The sequence below is a fragment of the Corapipo altera genome, unplaced genomic scaffold (assembly GCF_003945725.1).
Source record: "Corapipo altera isolate COAL_440 unplaced genomic scaffold, ASM394572v1 2b, whole genome shotgun sequence".
NCBI classification, from domain to species: domain Eukaryota; kingdom Metazoa; phylum Chordata; class Aves; order Passeriformes; family Pipridae; genus Corapipo; species Corapipo altera.
Window position 1 is genome coordinate 9,284,822 of NW_020884874.1, and position 20,886 is coordinate 9,305,707.

Consider the following 20,886-nt stretch of genomic DNA (forward strand, 5'->3'; position numbering starts at 1 on the left):
TGACCTGTGCTCCATTATTAGAACTTTATTTATCAGTTCATTTTAATCACGTAAATTCTTGAAGGATTTTGAATAGTTTCGTAACTCTTAAGGACAAAAAAATAGACAAAAGTGGATGATACTCTTAAATGAGACATTTAAGATCGAATGAGTCATTTAATCACTAACAATCAGACTTGTACTTTGATAGTAAGATCCAGTTTTGGGGAGTGATTATCTTCAGCCACATCAAAGAGCTTGAATTGCCGAGGGCAGTGTAAAGCCCAGCTTGGCCTTTGCCATGGAGTGAGATGGTCTGGGCTCTGGTGACTCAGCTTTCTTACAGCAGAGGAGCTTGCTCATGTCCCATTACAGACAAATTTGTCTTTACTAAAGTGTATATCTAGTCTTAAATGGCTCTTCTCTTTTATGAAACTGATCCTGGTGTTAGAATCCTTGTTGGTTTGTCTCCAATTTATTCATATCAGCTATTGCAAGGAATGCAGACAGTGTTGATGTGAAGTAGAAAAGAGATGCTTTCATTCCCAAGCCCACTCTGAAAAATCCTGTTCTGTGGAACACAGGCCATGCTAATGTTGCTATGCAGGGTGGGGGGGAAATCATCTGTGAGAGCAAAATCTGAGAGACTTGGAGGAAAAAAAACAGACTTGCAAACAAGCATGAGAAAAGATGCACAAAACTGTAGTACATATGGGGCAATGTTAGCAGAAACTAAGTTCTCTGAGGTGTAATACGAGCAAATGCAGTGATCAGTATCACAGACCTGCTCTTAAAATCACTGTGGCAGACAATGACCTAACATTGCAAGAGCTGACCTGGAGTGCTGTAATGCAGCACTGTGTGGGGTTTTCTTTTCCTTGTCAATTATATAGTCAATAATAAAATTCGTTAGGAATGGCAGGAGCAAGGGCAACACTAGATTAGATTTGGCACAAGAGGAGAGAACTGATTTCTACTGAATCTGAACCTAGTGCATCTGACACCCTTTAGACACAGAAATGCTAAATTGATGTTATTTGTATTATACTGCAGCAATGTGATCCCTGTTATGTGGAAAGTATTTATGTATCTTGTCTTCTTCTTAACATGAGGCTAGGACAAAGGCCCAGGGCAGCAACAATGCCACATTGAGGAGATAAACAGCTAGACCAATACTTGGAGCAAACCACCATGCCTTTCCAAGGTAGCAGCTGGAAGCCAGGTGAGATACCACTGAATATCTGCAGTGGCACAAGTTGTTGACTTAGTTTCTTTCCTTTTATTCTGTAATGGAGTAAAAATCCAAGCTGCTACTAGGAGATGGAACACTAGCCTGCTGTAAATGGAAAAGGAGCCTCTGAGATTCAAAGCTTGGCCCCTGATGAAGAGCCTCTCAGGGCAGCAATGCACTCTCCCACCAGGCGAGCAGCCTCTTTGGCTGTGCCCCTGTGCACCGAAAAGCCACCTGCCCCATGCCCATAGTTGTGGACCACTGGGAGCTTAACTCCTCCTTGGCTCAAAACCTCCCTCTCCAATCTCACGCTCTGCCTGGATGGCCTCAGGCCCACCTTCACCTTGATATCCTGAGCTTTCTGCAGTGAGGGCTCAAGGGAGCAGCATCTGTCAAAGATGTCTTTGGTAGTGCCAGGGTTAGGGGAGAGACTCCAGTTCTCCTTTTCCCTGGTTCCCCCCAGGGTTACCCTGTGTATCCCTGGGTAGATGTAAGTTAAGCCATCCCCGTCCCGGATGAAGTTTTTCACCCAAGGAGCATAAACCTTGAGTACTTGTCCCCTGACAGGGAAGAGTTTCTTGTCCCCCACTAGCTGGTGGGCTCCAATGCCTGTGCAGTTGACAACGATGTCATATTCACTGTGCAGCTCCCACAAGTCTGAAACTTTTCTGTTGTACGTCTGGACGCCAGCTGCTTTCAACCTGCAAAAAGACTCCAGAAGTCAGGCAGGAAAGAAACTTCTAAACCCTCATTAATTATTATGAACATTAAGTAAATGAGATAGATTGCCTTTGCCTTTACATAATGATCAAAACTAAACAACAGATAGGACAAAAAAAGAAAAGAAAATGCCATGGGGGTTCTGTTTGTCATTTGATCTCTGATTTGATCTCATCAAAGCTATTTTTTAGCTTGGTTGGGCTGGAAAAGATACAGCAAGTTGATCAGTTTTATAGAAGGGTCTGGCAGAAGACCCTAGGCAGACAGTCAGGTCCTCATGGTCTCATTGATTCATTTCTGTAACAGTACCAAGCTTTAACAGCTCAAGCAAGCAGAAAACCAACAGATTTATTTACCAACTTACTCATGCTGGTGACAGAGCCATCATATTACATCCCTTCTGATGTGTCTGTTACATGCCACCACATTCATTCCCAACACCCTTCCTGAGCCAGAGAGTCATCTAGTGCCAAGTGCCAAGCCCTAAGACATCCATGCAGGCCAGGCAGATGTGGCATGGGACCCCCGGGGAACACACAGCCTCCTAAAGCAGCAGCCAGGAGTCACCTAGGACAGCTCAGAGCACTACAGATCCATGTCTGCTCTTCAGGAAAAGTCACCTCCTCTTGATGTTTATTTTTAAGCTCAATTTCAAGCTAAATCCTCCCCTGAACTTGCCTGAAGCTTGAAGCTCTTCCCTGTGGAAAATCACTGGCATGAGATGGAGTCACTGCATGCTGTCAGTTGGCTCCAGCTTCTGGGGGTTTTTACTGGGGGGTTTTAGCATGAGCAAGTCAGGAGACACGTCTGTGATAATGATGGGAAATCCTGTCCTTTGCAATATTCCAGCAGCTGGCAAAGTCATCAACTTCACTGTAAATGCAATGGTTTCCCACAAAGCAGTGAGTGAGAGAAGGATCCAGGGCATAGATGATGCTCTGAGGCCTGGTGCAGCAGGACATTGAAGCTGTTCGGGAAGAACAGGGGAGGTCTCACGCAGCAGCTCTGGCTGGGCAACTTGCTGGGAGAGCTCGTAAGTGTTATAATTGGAACGCTGTCATCATGCCATTAAAAAACCACCATTAAAAAAAAATACTTCTGAAAACTCCAGGATTCAGGCAAGCAAGCAGGAAAAAAATCCTGAAGTCTATTTTTGGACCAGCCAGGTGGGCACAAAAACAATTTTCCTTGTGAATTGCCAAGAGAATAGTCTATAAATACTGCTCAGGTCACCAGGGATTTGAGAATTAGTTACATGTTTAATATGCTCTCACTTCTCATCACCAGGGAGAAGAGAAAGAAAAAGAGCTTCATCATCTCATTAGACTATATACTTTGAGAAATAAGAAGACTACAGCAGGAATGAGGAGAGGGCAGAAATCTCATGGCAGATACTAAATGGGTTGTACAACTTAGTTGTCCTGCAGCAGAGATTGCTTGTGTTAGGCAATGAAACATGACAGAGAATGTGTACCAAGTAGATGGCACAGACCTCCCATGGCACTGGTGCCACGGGAGTACTCCCAGCCTGTCTGGCTGCTAGAACAAGAAATGCTTTTTTCACATTTTGCAGTGTGATGAAAGGCATCCAAGTAACCAGCTGAGCTGGCTGGCAATTTGTACCTTGGTGTCAGTACACATCTCTTTACTTAACCTCAAATCAGTTTGCAGCCCATCACTTTCTCTCAATCAGAGACAGCTATTTGCTCACTTTAGAGGTACTTGTATGGATTAAATACACATTCCAGGTGTCAAAGCCCTTTTAGATCTGCATCCTATCTCTCCTGCGGTTCTCCAAAATCCATGTATTTTGGGGAAACTTAGAAATTTGGAAATTGGCAAATCTTCTTACTTTGCTGTCAATCCAGGCATGAACTCTGAAGCCACAACTCCTGAGAGTGAGCGCATCACCTATCTTATGCAGGCAAACATTTTCAGAAGGTTTGTTACAAGATGATGCTATTTAATGGGTTTTTTTCACCTGACTGGATTAAGAAACTGTTGACCAAATTTGAGATTAATTGGTCCAGCCACTTCTTAAGTGCAAAGTCTTCACAGATAAGACACCTTCCTAGACATGCCTATTCTCTCAAGGGCTGGATGTATCTTCAAAAACAGAGGGATATTATTTGGGAAGTTTGACAAATGAGGATCACCCAAACATTTTCTTAGGACATGGCAGGTTCCTGATGTACCTTCAAGGTCTAGCTGGCCAAGCATGGCTCCTGTGGTTAGGTTGGTCCTTTGCCCAGGGTCACTCACACTCCAAGCCCCACTGTACAGACACACTGGGAGAAAGCAGACATTGCATAAATGGGGCCTTTCACATTTTTGAAAAACTGGGTATTTATTTCCTGTGCTTCTCCCTAAGGAAGAGCTTGTTGCATTTTCCCCCGTGGCAAACAGCATTTTTCCAGTTTTGTTCAAATCTAAGGTTCTCAAAGAGACCTCATCTTGCCCCCAGTCCCTCTGCCTGAGTTTCTCTCCACATGCCCAGCCTGCAGCAAAACCAACCTTTTCTCCAGCCACAGCAGGTAGGGTGGACAGTCACATTTCAGTGTCGTAAAGGCTTGACCAAATCGGTACTGTGGGAACTTCTGGAGTTCTGCTTCGGACATTAGTCGAAAACCCAGGACTGCATCTGACCAGAAAGGTAACTCTTCCTTGGGAGTGCTTTTAAAGATCTGCCACCTAAAAGGACACAGAGAAAAACCTAAAAAACTTCACTGCTAGTGCTCTGCCGTGTTATGTGTCACATCAGTCTTAGCACAAACTCAGGAGCTGAGGAACCTTCTTCTGCTCATCAGTACAGCTCTGAAAGGTTAATAGCAACAGGGAAACATTGCTGTCTGCTACTGTAATACCTGCCTGGACAAATAGGCAGAGGGTTGGCACAGCCGAGCTTGAGGGTGACACACTGGGGTAAATAAACTGCAGAGAGTTCTTCCAGCAATAGTGTATGTACAGAGTTCCCATGTACAGTGTCCCTGCCACAACCTGGCTGGACCTGGCAGGGTCACTTGCACACCTTCTCATAGTTCTTTGGATACCCATAAAGCTAGAGTGCCCAGTCTCAACACTCCCAAGAGGCAAATTTCTGTGTATGTAATAGGCAGCATAAAACACCCCAAACACACCCACCCCTGTGGGAAACCAAATAGGTGTTCAGCCCAGAAAGCCAGAGACAGCTACCCAGGGAGAGGCCTCAGAGATAACGATGGACACCCCTAACTGCATCCCTGTACCCAGTTGCTGAAGCTGGAAGATCCTGCAGTCCCATCCCTATGAAGATCACCTCTGCTGCAAGCAACTGGTGGATGACAGTGAGGAAAACATCAGTTATTGAAATACACTTGGCACTGGTCGTTCTTGAATGGTTTTTCTGTGCACACCTATGCATGAATTTTGCCTAAAAATACATCATATCTGAGCAGTTGCAATGCAGTTTCTTGGGAATACAGTCATAAAACCTAGTTCATGAAGGGAATACACCTGAACTCCAGCAAGGAAAACTTCTCTGACTGCTCCAGAACACAGCTCAAACACACCAAAGGCTGCCCCAGGGGGTCATTCTTACCCAGAGACCAGGTAAATGCCAGCCTCTGACGCCTCGGCTGAGTTGCTGATGGCAAAAAGGTAAGTGAAAGTCTCTTTGAACCACTGCTTCTGCACGTGAATCGGTGTGCCTGTGTGTGAATGAAATTAAACATGCAGAGAGGAATAATGCAAAGAATAGAAGTGTACAAATGAGTGTCAAGGATATGGGGCAGACAGAGAACACAGGTTAAGGCACTTTTCTTCCTGAGCCTCTGTGCATCGCTGCACAGCCGCACACATGGCTACATAGGGTGCCGAGGGCAATGCCACGGTGAACTTCACGAACCTGGGTACGTGTGAGGAATGAGCATCCCAGCACCAACATCACTCAATGTGTTGGGGCTGAACTGGTCTGAAAGGACTGTCACAGAGCAGCTGGGACAAGCCTCCACAATGCACAGCGCTGTGGACAGGCCGATGACTCCCGCGCCGACCACTGCGACCTTGGGTGCTGCCATCTCCAGGATACAGAGGCAGAGGAAAAAGAAACGTACCTGCATTCAGAAACAACATATCACATGTCGCTATTATCCAGGCCTCACACTCTCATCAGGCTATGAAATACCCACACAAGATGTAACATAAGCCCCCCAGAGCAACTAATTGAAGGCTAACTGCTGCACACAACCAAGGCAAAGGTGAGGATTAAAAAAACATCAGCCTTTGATACGATGACAAATTTTTGAAAAGTACTTCATCCTTGGCACAGGAGCAAAGGGCAAGAGAGAGATCTGTACATGCACCATTGGTGTTTTGGCTGGTTTGGGGCAAGGTTTTTTTAATAAAACCCAAGGGAGTGAGGCACCCATAGAGTTTTCAATTGTGTCAGGTGCAAAAGTCATGGAGCCCTGAAGAAACTGGCTTTTTGGCACCATAAGGAAAAAGGTTGTTTGAATATTGGGATCTCCAGCAATGAGAGCTACCACTGCCTGGGCAGCAGAAGCAAATCGCACAGGAGGCAAATTGGTAACGCTGAGGAAAGGGTCCAGCCATGGTGGGAGATGCTTTTTCTGAACATTCATCTTAGTTCTCCTGCTCCTGGGGGAGTGCAGGGCCCCCCCACTATGCATAGCTCTGTCCTAGGAAACAGGAATTTTACATATTAAACATAATAAATATTCTCACATGGTACAGCCTGGCTGTTTACGTGCCCACATCCAAAAACTGTTCGGGTCATGGTGCCTTGGCAGGAAAAGTGCGGGAAGAGAAGCTACCTGTGTTCTGGGGGATTTTGTGCCCCTAGTGACTGGAGGTCTCCAAATCCATTCTTGGCCTTTGTACCTGACAGCATGGTCCACTACCTCGGACAGATCTGTGGGCATCCAAGGTTGCCATGCTCTCTCAGCAATAGACAGTGGTCCCCAGGAGCCAGCCAGTCTTGCTGCCTGAAGGGCCTGTATATTTGCCTCTCTCTGCCTTGCTTTCTAAGTTTCTTTATGTCCTGGAGCAGCTCCACTCCACTCCTCAGAATTTTCAACTGCTGATTGCTACTCCAAGAGGTGCAGTGTTTCTATTTTCCCTTGTCCTGGCCAAGTTTTGGAGCTTGGCACCTGTCCTGGTGAGTGGCGCACAGCTCCTGGTTGACAATCACCTGGCTGCCCATCCCAGCGAGGTGCCAGCCTGTGTGCCTGGCCCCAGCCAGTTCACAGTTTTCACACTGGCGAAGGCACGAAGCAGAACTGAACCATGCAGCTCAGTGCACCCTACAAACTCCCAGAAGCCAGAACTAAATGGGCCCAAAAGAGAGAGACTGGGCAACCTCAGAGGTGATAAATCCTTTTGCAGCTTTGAACCAGGTGAGCTGGGGTGCATCTGCTGGCTCAGGCATCCCATCAAGGGATTACTGTCAAAAGCTAAGCAGGGATCATAGAATCACCGAATCACAGAATTGGAAGGGACTGAATTGGAAGGGAATTGGAATCACTGAGTTGGAAGGGACCCACATGGATCATCGAGTCCAACCCTTAGCCCTGCACAGGACCATCCCCAAGAGTCACACCATGCTCCTGAGAGTATCATCCAAACGCTTCTTGAACTCTGCCAGAGTTGGTGCTGTGACCACTTCTCTGGGGAGCCTGTCCAGTGCCCAACCACTCTCTGGATGAAGAACCTTTTTCTAATATCCAATCTAAACCTCCTCTGACACAATTTCAGGTCATTCCCTTGGGTCTTGTCACTGGTCACCACAGAGGAGAGATCAGTGCCTGACCCTCCTCTTCCCCTCATGAGGAAGTTGCAGACTGCAATGAGGTTTCCCCTCAGTCTCCTCTTCTCCAGGCTGAACAGACATGTGCCCTCAGCAGCTCCTCATACAGCTTCCCCTCAAGGCCCTTCATCATCTTTGTTGCCCTCTTTTGGACACTCTCTAATAGCTCTATATCTTTCTTGTATTGCAGTGCCTAAAACTGCACACAGTATTCAAGGTGAGGGCACACCAGTGCAGAGCAGAGCAGGAAAATCCCCTCCCTCCACTGGCTGGTGATGCTTTGCCTGATGCCCTTCAGGACACACTTGGCACTCCTGGCCCTCCAGGGCACTGCTGACTCATATTCAACTTGCCGTCAACCAGGATGTAGGGGAAGAATCTCCTCTGCCTGTGGCTCTTTTTTTTCCTGGAGTATATTATCTAGCAATATTCACTCTTGGAGAGGATGCTGAGTGAGATGGACCTTTGGTTTTGTGCCCTTATGGTTCTGCTTTCTCCTATGGGACTTGCTTATCATTGACTAGAAATCCAGCCTCACTAATTGCTTTCTGAGAACCTTTTCTGGAAACCAGTGCCTGCAGTTATAATGATGGGCTGATTTCCCATCTTCCTGTGGCTTTTGGCATATCTGATGTAAATTTAGGCAAGACAAACTGTATGGGATTGTGATAGGTCAGGTTTATTTATGAGATCCTTGCTCATAACTCTTCACACAGCTTCTCACTTAACCCTGAGGTTTTACTACCTAAAATTTCATGTCTCTACTAGGTAGGAAGGGAGAGAGGAACAAGCAGTGTTGCTTGTCATTGCATTCCTTCTGCATCACAGCCAAGGGTTGTTAGCAACCCATTTTCTTCCTCTCAGGGCAACGCTTAAGTTTCTTCATATCAATTATCACATCTTCTTTCGTAAGCTGACTATAGAAGTGCCCTCACAGCAGGGAAAGAGGATGCAGTGTGGAAGGGCAAGTGGACCCTGAACCGCAACTGGTGGCCTGCATGGCTGACACCCAGAAACTCAATATGGAAAATTGTTAGGGAAAGGAAAAGAGAAACGAAGAATATTAGTAACAAGAAACTGGGGGGGAGGGGGGGGGGAATAATAATTCTGTAATTACTTAGGAAAATTGGTTCTGAGAAAGGTATTTAAACACATTTTTAATAACAAACCTTCTCACTCAGCACTGGTAGCTGTGGAAATAGCGTGTGGTTCTCAGCGCACCCAGCGAGCCTCCCAGCAGTCCATGGACAAGCACAGCCCTTCTTTATCAGCTGCCCTGGAACATATGCGGTGGGTACATCATGCATCTGCCAGAGATGTGCTCTCAGTTGTCCCTCACAACTCTCCTTTGCCTTTGGACTGTGATGCAGATTGAATTTCTGGACTGACCTTCCTTCCCTTCCCCAGGGAAGAAAGAGGAGCTGTGGCTTGGTGGAGGCTCAGGTTTCAGAAGTCCTTCCAGTTCAGATAGTATTTTTGCAGACGAGCCGGTTCGATATCAACTGATCCCAATGTTGCAAAATCCAGTGAGGGCAGGAAGGGGCTGCTGACAGTGCTGGAGTCTACAGGAACAGCTCAGAAGACCATGACACACCCATTAAATGCAGTGTTTTTCTAGCACTTACTGCTGCAGTTCAGGAGCACACCAAGCCTTCATGTGCTAATGTGCCAAAAATCAGCTGGGTGCAAAGCAGAGCTACACACAGCTAGTATCAGCAACTGCAGCTCGGGCTCTGTAGAACCACTGACCATGCTATGAGTGCAAGGCTCACCTATGGCTCTGCCCTGGCAGCACAGCCTGGGCAGGGGGCACAGGAGGAGAAACTACTTTTAGCTGATGTGGGAGCCCAGCTTAGTCCCAGCAGAGGAACATTTCTTGTCCTGTCAGACAGGCCTGTACTGAGGGTTTTGCAAAAATCAGCCTTTAAAAGGCAGACCAGTTGCAGTAACTGCTGGGGAGGAAGGCAAATGGTGTCAGGTACTGTTTAGCTCTCTGTCCCTTCATAGTGTCAGAAGAATGGGACAGAAGCCAGAGAGAGTCACCTGGAAGCTGTAATTCCCCAGCAATGAGGACACCAGCTGCCTGATGTGGGTTTCATGGCCCTGCCACCCTCCTGCTCCTCCCAAGCCAGAATGAATTATTTTTAAAAATACTGAGATATTTTGTGACGTGACTTCATCTCCCAACTCAGCCAACAGTAGACAATGCCAGCCTCATGTGTCACAAGGGTGTCCTTATTCTTTCTTGCCTCCCATAGCTGTATGTCATCACTAAGTGCCACAAACTTTCAGCTGTAACGTCATTCTAGCAGTGGATAACATGATCAATATGGATAAATATACTGGTCCCCAACACACACACACACACACACACACAAACATGCACACCCAGTGCCAGCTGCAGCCTGTAGACACAGCAGGCTGACCACTCTGAGCTTGTGTTGCAACCCGTCTGGCCTACCAAAATAAGCATATTTACACACCCAAATAAACAGTGGAAAAAGCCCAGCTGAACTGCTGACCAGAAAATGGAACAGGAAGTAACTGAAAAAAAACCAAAATCTGCTATATATAAGTCCTGTAGGTTTTTTTAAACTAACTCTCATTGTAGTTAAGTACTGAAATACTTTTTTGAGTTGCTTGAAGCCTGTGGTACGAAGAAGCAAAAGCTCCAGCCTTTCTGAACTGCTGGAGGGGTTCCTCACCCACCAGAGCAGCTGCACCCACTGTCCCTGTCAGTGCCTGCCATGGAGCACTTTTTCCCTTCCTTTTTTTTTGCTGATCACTTTTGTTTATTCACTTCCCCAGTTTACAAGCACCCTTGGTGTTGCTTGCCTTCAGATGACTCCAGGGAGGGGTTTTGCCAGGCAAAAACATGGTGCTCATGATCCACTCTTGGGCGTTTGCTGAGGAGGAGGAGGAGGTACTGATTTTGTCCTTTTGACTCTGGCCTAGTCCCTTTTCTGCCATGTGGGCTGCTCTGTGAGATGTACATTCGGGAAGTGCCACAGAAGGAAGGCAAGGATGTTCTCTCTTCACTGAACAAGGGACCAGAAAGCAGGTGTCACAGGGGACCACAGAAAGCCACCGTCACGGGGGACCCCGGGCCGACCAGGGAGGCCTCAGTTCGTCCTTCAAGTGGCTGTTCGCATGCACGGGAAACATCTCCTAAGGAACGCTAGGTTATACCGCCCCCTCAGCTACCTGCAAGTCACCTTCAGCAGCAGCACCTACGCGCCGAGCGCTGCTCTTGCTTCCCTCCCAAACCGGAGAGGTCTGTGCTCCTCGCTCGCCGCAGGCCGGGGACTGTCGAGCCCGTCACCGCTCTGTGCGGGGAGAGGCTGCGATCCCGGATCTGCCCCCCAGCCAAGCCCTGCGGCTCACCCCTACCGCCCCGGTATGTGTGCTGAGCCTTCCCGGCCCCGGCTCTGGAAACTGGGCTGGGCCCGCGGGAACGCCCGGGGGCAGCGCCCAGTCCCAGGGGGCGCTTCTCCGGCCCTCGGCAGCAAAAGGGCTCCGGCATCCAGCATTTCCCTCTTCGGCTGGAAGTACAAGCCTGAAAACAACCCAAGCGGGGAGAGCAGGCGATACCTGGTGAGGAGGAGGCCCCCGGTCCTGCCTGGAAGAGCGGCCCTCCCGGGCAGCGCGGGAACACGTGCGGGAGCGGCCGGAGCGCCTCGCCCGGGGGCTGCCGCTGCCCCGCTGCCCCCCTGCCCCGGGGCGCCCCCGGGCCCAGCTCCTCCCTCCTCTTCGAATGAAGGAGCTGTTTGTGCCCGGGCAGTGCCCTCCCCCGGCGCTGGCAGCACGCCCGGAGCGCCCGGCGGCCGCGCGTTGGCCCTGCCGGGGCCGGGCCCTCCGCCGCCTGCCAGAACTTTCCCCCTTGATATTTCCCCAGCGCGCTCCAGAGGAGGCTCAACGGGACCCGCTGTGCTGCAGCGAATACACTGCCCTTTTTTCCTCCCTCACAGGCAGTTACGTTCTGAGTGTTTCTGAAGCTGCCTTAGGGTTGCCACAGCGCTCGAGCAATCGTGCGAGCGGTCGGGAAGGGAACTCCAGCCATCGCAGGTCGGTGAGGTACGAGTCCTTGCCAAACCGCAAACCCGTAATGAGAACAGCCGGGCAGGGCTGTTTTCAGCGGAAAAACACAAGTTTGTCAAAAAATAAACCTCTCTGCAGGATCGCTAGGATGAAATTATATAGCATATACCTCAGTTTATCGCCTCCAGGGCATTTGCCTTTGGCAGGACATTTTGGCTAATATTTGAAAGCCTGAGCATTCGTCCCTGAACATGCTTATCAGGGCAGTGTTTGCCAACCACTCCTCTTCAGCCCTGTCGAACAGCTTCTGCCATGGATCTTCCAAGCAGGTGCCTTTTCTTTATAGCCATTTAAATACAGACCAGCAGTCATCCGAAGGATGTCACTATGTACAGCAACAGTGTGCACAACATACGGCGAACTGTTCTCCCAATCTAGCTGTGTTCTTAAATGGTAAAACTAAAGCCACAATATATTACACATGTGTAGGCATAATTCCCCCAAATTATAGTGTAGCTTGGTTTTTCTGTGTTCTGAAAATAGGGGATTAAGACAGGGAAAGCAGCAGAAGAAGAGAAGTTTACTTGTTTAGAAATGAAATTGTTGATGGGCATGGTGCATTGATTGTAAAATGAACACTATTCTAAGCCATTGCAGGATATCTGCAGTAACTTTGGAGAGAATCCTTTCACATATGGAAATTTCCCTCAAATATAAATGAAGGTTGCAGTGCCAGCTAATATTAAAACTGCCTGCTACTTCTCCTCCTGAGATTCTACTGCTTATTGCTTATAACTTTGCCAAATTTGAATGATTTGGATTGAAATGTTCTGTAACAGATGTTGGTGCAAGGCTGAATGTTTCACGGAATTCCCAATGTATCTTTTCCTGAGACTGAGATGCAGGAAATTCAAGCTGATTGAGGATACCAAATCTTATTGTAATGTTATTACATAACAAGAATCTTCTATGGGCTAAAGTATTTTGGAAAGGTGAACACATTGTGTTTTGCGAAAGCACCCATAAGTAAAGCACAACATATTTTAGGATGAGGAAAAAGCTTTGTTCTATGTAATCTAGATATGTGAATTCCTACCACAAATGTTTGTTTACCCATGCAGGCATCTATAGGGGGAAACAATTTCAACTCTTTAGTGCTGCCATTGATTTTCTTACCTCTGCGCTTCCCTAAAATGAACAGCACAATATAGATCCTCTAATTCCCAGAGCCCTGATAAACTGAAGATCAGCCATTCTGTATTGAGGCCTTCAAGATATGTGAAGTTTTTTGCTACAGATGTTGGTGTTCTCTTGTGAAAGATGGGAAAAAGGACAAGAACAAACAAGAAGATCTGTGTAACAGCCTTACTGCTAAAGATCCCCTGGATGTTTGTGTATGTATTATTCTGTGTATTGTGCAAAGTATGTCCTTTTGAACTAACAAATAATTGGCTAAATAGTATTCCAAGTGCAACCTTCACCTATTTGTAGTTTGAGAATGCTCCTGACAAACTCTGTGATAGTGGCTGTTGTATCCTTTAATTTAGTGCAAGTCATGATTTGGGCACTCAGGAAGAGAGCACCAGCCTTCTGGCATAGAACAAATACAGCCCTAATTGTACTTGGAGCTCTTGGTGAACCATGACTGGCAGTGGTATTCCAGCACACCACCAGCCCAGCTCAAGCAGTGCTGAAGAAGTGTTTCCCTTTACCTTAGCATTCCTTTTGCTTTGTGTACTCTCCTGAATAGACCCATAATGATAATAAGAAATGACCTCTCTGAAAACAGGATGCTGACCTGCTTCTAGTCTTGTGAATGACATGAATCATTAATGTGCCAATGCTTTAACCAGTTCTAAGATCAAGTCAAGCATCAGTGTCCGTGGCAAGTTACCATTTCAGCAAAGAGTTTAAGATGTGCCTCGTTTTGCTGTTTGCCTATTATTTACTTACTTCTGGAGAAATTCTCTCAATATAAGGAAGAAACCAGCAGTTCTGACATTCCTGTTGAAAAGCTTTATGAAAATATTTGCTGCGAGATTGACCAATTATCCCTGGTTCTTTTGCTATGTTCGTGATCACCTCAGTCACTTTTTAATCACATCACTGGCAATGAGACTGTGGCGAGAATCTTTACAAGAATCACCCCTTGATATTGATTTTTTCTTATTCCTGTGCAAGTCTGTTCATCTCCACATGTAACATTATGAGGCAATGTTAATAACTACATATCTGTGAGCACTCCATAGAGGGATCCTACTCATCTGCAACAAACACCTGAGCAGTATCCACGCCTGCATGCTAGACAGGAATTTAGAGAGAGAGAAGAGTTGGTTTGTCACTAAATGAGATATTTCCCATTACTTCTGATTATTCATAAACCTAGGTTAGTAATTTATTTGAAAGAGCTGGCTTTGTGCACAAACCTCTCTGCAATCATTTTTTATATACCAGTCATATTAAAAGAGGATGTTTCCCCTTTTGAGGTGTATACTTTTTAGGCTTGATTTTTCTCAGCTTGATTGAGCTTAGTGCTCTTGAAATCAGTATATCAGGGATGATTCAAATTTCTCAACTTAAACAACTATCTGGACCATTTATTACAGTTACTTTCGGAGAGGAATGTAAATCACCTGGCAAGGACATATTAAGCATTCAAAACACAAATGATGAAGCAAAGTGATGGATGTAACTTGATCAATAAAATAAGCATAGAAAGTTGAGTTACTTGCACTAATTAGAGATTTAAGGGAGGCGAAGAATAAAGAGGTTCCTGAGAAGGTCTAAGGGGCCAAGTAATGAGGAATAGGGCTATAAATTACTGCAATTCCTATTTTCCTGGCACTGTCTGCCCACTCCAATGCCTGCATGAGGAAGCTACAGTTAGTCTTCACATCCACTGAACGCCAAGAGTTCATGTACATTGTTCTGTCATTTCTGTAGTCACCTACTCTCTTTACTGATAACTCATACCCATTCTACAGTATCTGCAGCTATTTTTGTCACTACCAAATGTGTCTGAGGGACTACTGCCCCAGTCAGCTTATACAAATAAAAGCAAAAAAAAAAAATATTCTTTTCATAACTGAAATGCAAAATATGTCACATTTTTCATGTGCATTTTGTCATAGTCACCATCTAACACATTACCCAAACCTTGGTTTACACCTGCAAACACAAACAGGGAAAAGACATTATCCTAGTTAGAACAGCTGGGACCAGTTCATCACTGTATGGGTGTAACACAAAACTGTGTATTCTATAGCCTTCCATGCCATTTCCCCCGAAACTGGTATCTGCCCACAGCAGCCTGACTCCTCAGGCTATAAACTAGGTGTTAAGAGGCCTGTGAGATAGGAGGGTGCCTCCCTGTCCTCACACCCTTTGTGGAACTCCCCACCCTGAGGGAAGTACTGAGCATTCCTGAATTGGAGAATATATAATCTTGGAGTCTTGGAACTTTTGGAACCACTCACAGGATCCAGAGGAAGACTGCAGATCACTGCTCTCAACCAGACTGCAACCACCACTCTCGACTGGACTGCAACCACCACTTTTCAACCAGACTGCAACCATCACTCTCAACCGGACTGCAATCACCACTCTTGACCAGACTGCAACAGCACTCTCACCAACAGGTTTTCCCCTCTCCTTTTACTTTGGACTCAGAGGGCCCAAAGAACACCACTCTGTTTATGCCCCAGGGTGCTGGATTATACATTTGGGTTTTGTGGGTTAAAACCAACTGTTTGTCTGTATAATCGTACTTATTGTATTATTTTATTAAATTGTTATTCTGATTTATAATCTCTCTTTTGAGTTGAGTTCATTTCCCCTGCTGGTTTACCTTTAAGCCAGCACAGACATACACATGATACTTGCTAGCTTAAACCATAGATGGTTTTTGCTGTGGAATGCCAAAACACCAACCAGGCCTCCATAAAGGACTATGAACCAAACGGACAGTTGGTGATAGGAGTTCATTAAATTAGGTAAAGGTGTAAAAATTAAAAATATGTGTCTCACTTTATTCTTGCCCATAATTGCAGATAATAAATGCACATTTTAAAAAAACATTAAAATATGTTGTATTAAATCCACAAATTCTGGGCAAGCAAACTCCTTCCTATGAATACATACTTCCTCCATGTTACCAAAGTGCACACTCTGTTTGGTACATAATCTTGTACAAAATTATTAGGCTACCAGTACATAGGTGTGCTTTAATCTTTCTTCCTGTGAAAAGTAACAATGCAGATACTAATTGACAGCATTTACTAGAATTTTCCCTGATAGAATAAACTTGTTCTTTTGTGAACGCTATTTTTTTTTTTTTAATTTTTGAGTTTAATTTCTTCCCTAGGAATCTGTTCTGGGATTCAGACAAGCGTCTCTAAGATATTTGAAAAGGGCATAGGATGAATCCAGAGCCTCCTTTTTGCAGGCACAAATGCCTTTCTGGCATGAAGCTTCCATGACCTCACCTTTTCCTAAGCTCTTGCAAAAGGCACTCACAGACCTTGCATGTTGCTGAGCCCAGTGCTGTGGAGGCTTCCTAAGTGACTGCACCTAAGGAGTTGGTAAAAATAAGCTGTGAAAGATGCAGGAGAAGGCCAATGAGTCCTGCACTCCATCCCAGCGCTGGGATGTCAGACCATCATCTGTTTCCACAGAGCCACTGCATAAAAGCCCTCAGCCTTCAGGCAGGCTTCACCCCTTGTTCAGACATTCAGGGTACTACTCAGAGCATATGATTACTGCACATAGTTTGCATAGCTTTTTTTTCCTACATGGTTGTCTAAACTATAGAATTTTGCACATAGAAATTGAAGGGAATTGTTAAAGTAGAAAATACATCTTTCACAAAGTTTTAAAATAATTATTCAAAATATCAAACATATTTACTATTTTTCATTAGTTATCATTAAACTAATGATAATTGCTCTTATTCCTATATTTAACCCAGAAAGTATGTCCTTAACAAACTGCAAGACTGTCTAATAAAACTGGATATAAGATTTAGGACAAAAACATTTGTCATCATGCAAGTGTGACCAGCAATTAAGACTGGCAAGAATTCAGATTCACTATGTCATAAAACAATTATGTAACTCCAGAGACATAGATCAGCACAATAAATTTGCACTAAGGTAGAGATGAAAAATACAAACATAAAATAACTTAAGAACTCAGATAACAAACTATAAAAAATAATTCTTTTTATGAGCAATGAAATGAAAAGATGCCCCACAGGAACAGAAGCATTTGTTCTCAAACTCACTGCTCTCTTGCAAGAGGATTTAGAAAATCTATGAGTATTGAAAGGAAAGAAATCAACTCACCCTGATTTTGCTCCATTTATAGTGCATGACTTGAGTTAAACATATTTTTGTCCATATGGAGAAAACAATCAAACAGAAATGCTAGAGACATACAGAGACATGCCATTTCCTGTCTTTTTTCAGTAATATGCTTCCTCAGGTTAAAGAATAGGATACTCCAAGGCATTTTCTAAGCTATTGATACATAAAATCACAAAAGGTGCACCTGTAGATCAACAAACTTTTTATTTCCAAGGAAAAAAGTAACATCATTAGTTCAGGGAAATTTAGGTGTCATTTGAATCAAAGACCAAATATCGACTGACTTCAGTGACAGAAGGAACTGGGTTTTGGTCTTAAAAGCCACCAGCCAACACTGTCGTCTAGAAATATAATTACAGTTTAGTTTGTAAACAGTATCAGTATCATTGTGCATTTAAGATTTTTCTGTTTCTTTTCTTTACCTTATGTATACTGATTACAGATCACGAGGTCCTGAATCCCTTGAGCCAAAGGAACACAGAACACGCATTGACTGTTCGTAACAGGGTAACACCTTACTTGCCAGTTATTTGGCAAGTAAGGAAGTAGAAAAAATAATTTTAATTGTTCATCAGTACCTTGTTAGAATTAGACTGTAGTGCTCCCAAAACTCATGACTAGTGAGTTTCAAAATAGATGTACTATCAAAAGAGGGAGTATCCATGTGAAAGAACCCCAAAATAAGGAAAGAACTTGGAGCTCTGTGTGTGAGAAGGGTGGCTGTAATGGAAGACAGTACCAGTTTAATTCCTTGTTAGGTGTATTGCATGATGTTTTCTTTTTTAGCATGGTTAAACCCTTATTTAAGGCAGGGCATGCAGGGTTTGGCAATAGATCTTGCAGATAAAGATCTACTGTTCTGCTCTGGTAAGTGGAGGGAGATCTGAAAGCAGTGGAAGAATACTAGGTCTGCTCTTCAGCAAAATGAAAAAACACAGCATGTGAGTAATCCGGTCTTCAGTCAACAAAGTATGTGTTCAAGTTGTTCCCTGAATAATGATGGGATTACTCACGGGGTAAGGTTAAGTGCTTTTGCTGAACTAACATATCTGGATGTAAGCCAGAGTATTCTGTGGAGGTCTTCTTGGAGGTTTTCTCTGCAAACATTGGAACACCCACAGAACTGTAGGGAGCATAAAGATTCTTTTCTCTGCTTTCTATATAATTATCTCATAAAAACTCTCTGAACTTAAACTGACTGAATTTTGCTTGCTTCAAAGGATGTTAATCCTTACAGGATATTATTTTGTTCTAATACCAGGACCAAAATGCTACTTGATAATCTAGGACAGTGCAGTGAAGAATAAAATCTTTTATAAGGGGATATAAACCATTATTCTGATTTCAGAAGTCATTGAAACATTGAAAAATACGGCCATTAATTTCTACAGCATACAGAATATTTATCTGTAGTAATACAGATACCTTATTTTCGGGTACATGGCAAAGAAGTAAACAAGGACTTGTTTTGATGAGATTGTGCCATGAGAGTAGGTCCCTAAGATGCAAAACAATCTGATTTCAAACCAAGGGGGACCAAGTTCACACAGCCCAGATAAGAGAGGGCTGTCTGAGCCTCAACACGCAGACAGGTGGTGTGCTGCTCCCCTCACACCAAGGATGGTCAAACAAAGAGGATATAGATCCTCAGGCAAGGAAGAACCCCCAGGACTGGAGGTAGACTGAAAAGGGAGAGGTGGGAGAGAAAACAATAAAAGTAGCAACCAGAGTGATGCATTCCTATCTATCAGTTTTCTATGGTCCACAGTCATAAGGCAGAAACACTGCACTAACAAGTAAGTGTTCATGCACACCTGAGGTGTAGCAACAGTGAGATGTTTACAGACATTTTGACTAAAACTACTAGAGTAACTGGTAACTCTTCCGTTGATCAGTGTCCTCCAGCTACCATTTTTTAGATTACATTTTTCTAACTGATTTTGTGTGGTATAATAAGTAAAAAATGAGCTACAGATAGCTGTGTGGAAACCGTGTCTACTAAAAATTCATTAATAACTAAGTCCACTTCTGTGCAGAGAGCCTGAGTAAGAGCCATATGCCATTTATTCTTTTCCACTGAAGACTGTGAAGACCTTGATGGAGGCATTTGGTAAAGTTGCTAGTGTAGCTCTTCAAAGTTATAAAAAATCTGAGGCTAGATCTGAGCTGAAATAAGTGAGAAGGGGAGGATTAAAATAACAGTCTGGAATGACTACAACTTTTAAAGGGATCAGGTAGTTTAGTTTTACCTAAACTATGACAGCAGTAGATTCAGTGAACACTTCTTTTCTAAACCACTAATAAAAATACAATTGCCATTCAACAGAATGAATATACAAGCTATTTGCACATTTTGCAAACTTAGTATTTTTTCAGTCAGAAGCTGTGCCATAGAATACTTTCCTCTGTTAGCAATGGTACCATTTCTAGTAGAAAATTTGAAAAAAAATATAATAAATTAGTTTAACTTTAAAAGTATTGATATGACTCAATGCAACGTTAAGGCTTCTCTCTTGAATTATAACTGAATTTACTGTGCTTTGAAGTCTTAAGCCTCTAACTGTCAGCTGCAACACAATGAGAGCAGAGAGGGCACTTCATGGTAGGTTTACAATTCTAACTGCAGAAAATGTGAAGCAAAGGATTGACATATTTATATATATATATATATATATATATGTAATCAGGTAGTTTCTGACATTTAGAGTAATCATTCCAACTGGTCTCAGCAAGTCAGATTTTTTAAAGTCTGGGTAAGTTTGACAAGGGATCTAGAAATCCTATCAAATTTTCTGCAGTAACTCAGTCCCATGGAAAAGGCTTCGTATACTTGCTCTATTGAAAAGGCAAGACTGGATACAAAGTAGAAGGCACAGATATTATAGAACAGTCACATTTCTTGAATACAAAGATCTTATAAATTAGAGAATGATTAAAATTGGGAACAGCCATTTTGCTGGTGCTTTATTTCTCAGTGCTGACTGTTTCTTGACCAAACATCTCTATCTTTTCTAATGCTGCACCACCATGTGCTGGAGGAGTCTTTCCTGAACAGCTTTTCTTGTTTCTTCCCATTTCTGTAGCTTCCACCAATGTGTTAGTCAATGGTTTTCCCAGTGTTTCTGGAAGCATTATGGTTAATATTCCACTCAGAAGAGCCATGATTCCAACAAGCAACTGGAAGAAACAAACAGCAGCTGTAAAGGTAGAAATGTCTTTCAAGTTGTTCGTAGTTTTGATCTTGCTTGAGAGCATATTTAAAATAAAGCACAAGGAACTGAAATGTAAAGAAAAGATCATAAGTCTTAAATATTACCTATATAAAAGATCTACCTTTTTTTGTTGCATAAATGAAAGATTATGCAGCACAATTTATCAATGAGCAAGTGAAGTGTTTTGTTCACAAGGGATCAATACAGTGCAAACAGGAATAATTCTGTCTGAGGAAACAATATATATTATCTTCATTTTGTATTTCTGCTATCAGGCATGTATTTAAGAACTGATTCTAGGATTGCATACATTTATTTTTACATGCATGTTCACAGAGTCACAATTTCCCTGCCACCTGTAATCTCAGTTCACTCTCCAGCTCCTGTGTAGCTGTACTTGTACCTGTGTGCCTGTCCCTCCTGCATAGCCAGACTGAAATTTCTTAGTATGGTTCATTGGCCTTGAGCCACAAAGTGCACATCCACGCTCAGGAGAGCTCTTCAGCAGATGATGAGCTAGCTCTCAACAAGAATACTTCG

At 44.0% G+C, this 20,886-nt stretch overlaps 1 protein-coding gene across 7 annotated transcripts in view; it reads right to left on the reverse strand.

Moving 5' to 3' along the window:
• LOC113943027 (solute carrier family 22 member 16-like) overlaps positions 1–20,886 on the reverse strand; it is a 52,724-nt gene continuing 31,838 nt past the window's right edge. For 3 of the 7 annotated variants that reach the window (XM_027634281.1, XM_027634283.1, XM_027634282.1), the window contains 5 exons: positions 8,903–9,009; positions 5,814–6,021; positions 5,508–5,616; positions 4,445–4,621; positions 1–1,911 (listed from right to left, as the gene is read on the reverse strand). In XM_027634281.1, coding sequence (XP_027490082.1) covers positions 1,344–1,911; positions 4,445–4,621; positions 5,508–5,616; positions 5,814–6,021; positions 8,903–9,009 — 1,169 coding nt within the window. In that variant the 3' untranslated portion in view covers positions 1–1,343. Of the gene's footprint in view, positions 1,912–2,244; positions 2,898–4,444; positions 4,622–5,507; positions 5,617–5,813; positions 6,022–8,902; positions 9,010–10,937; positions 11,025–11,324; positions 11,448–17,316; positions 20,312–20,886 lie in introns of those variants that run through there. The other 4 variants (XM_027634286.1, XM_027634288.1, XM_027634284.1 and 1 more) reach the window with 4 other exon arrangements.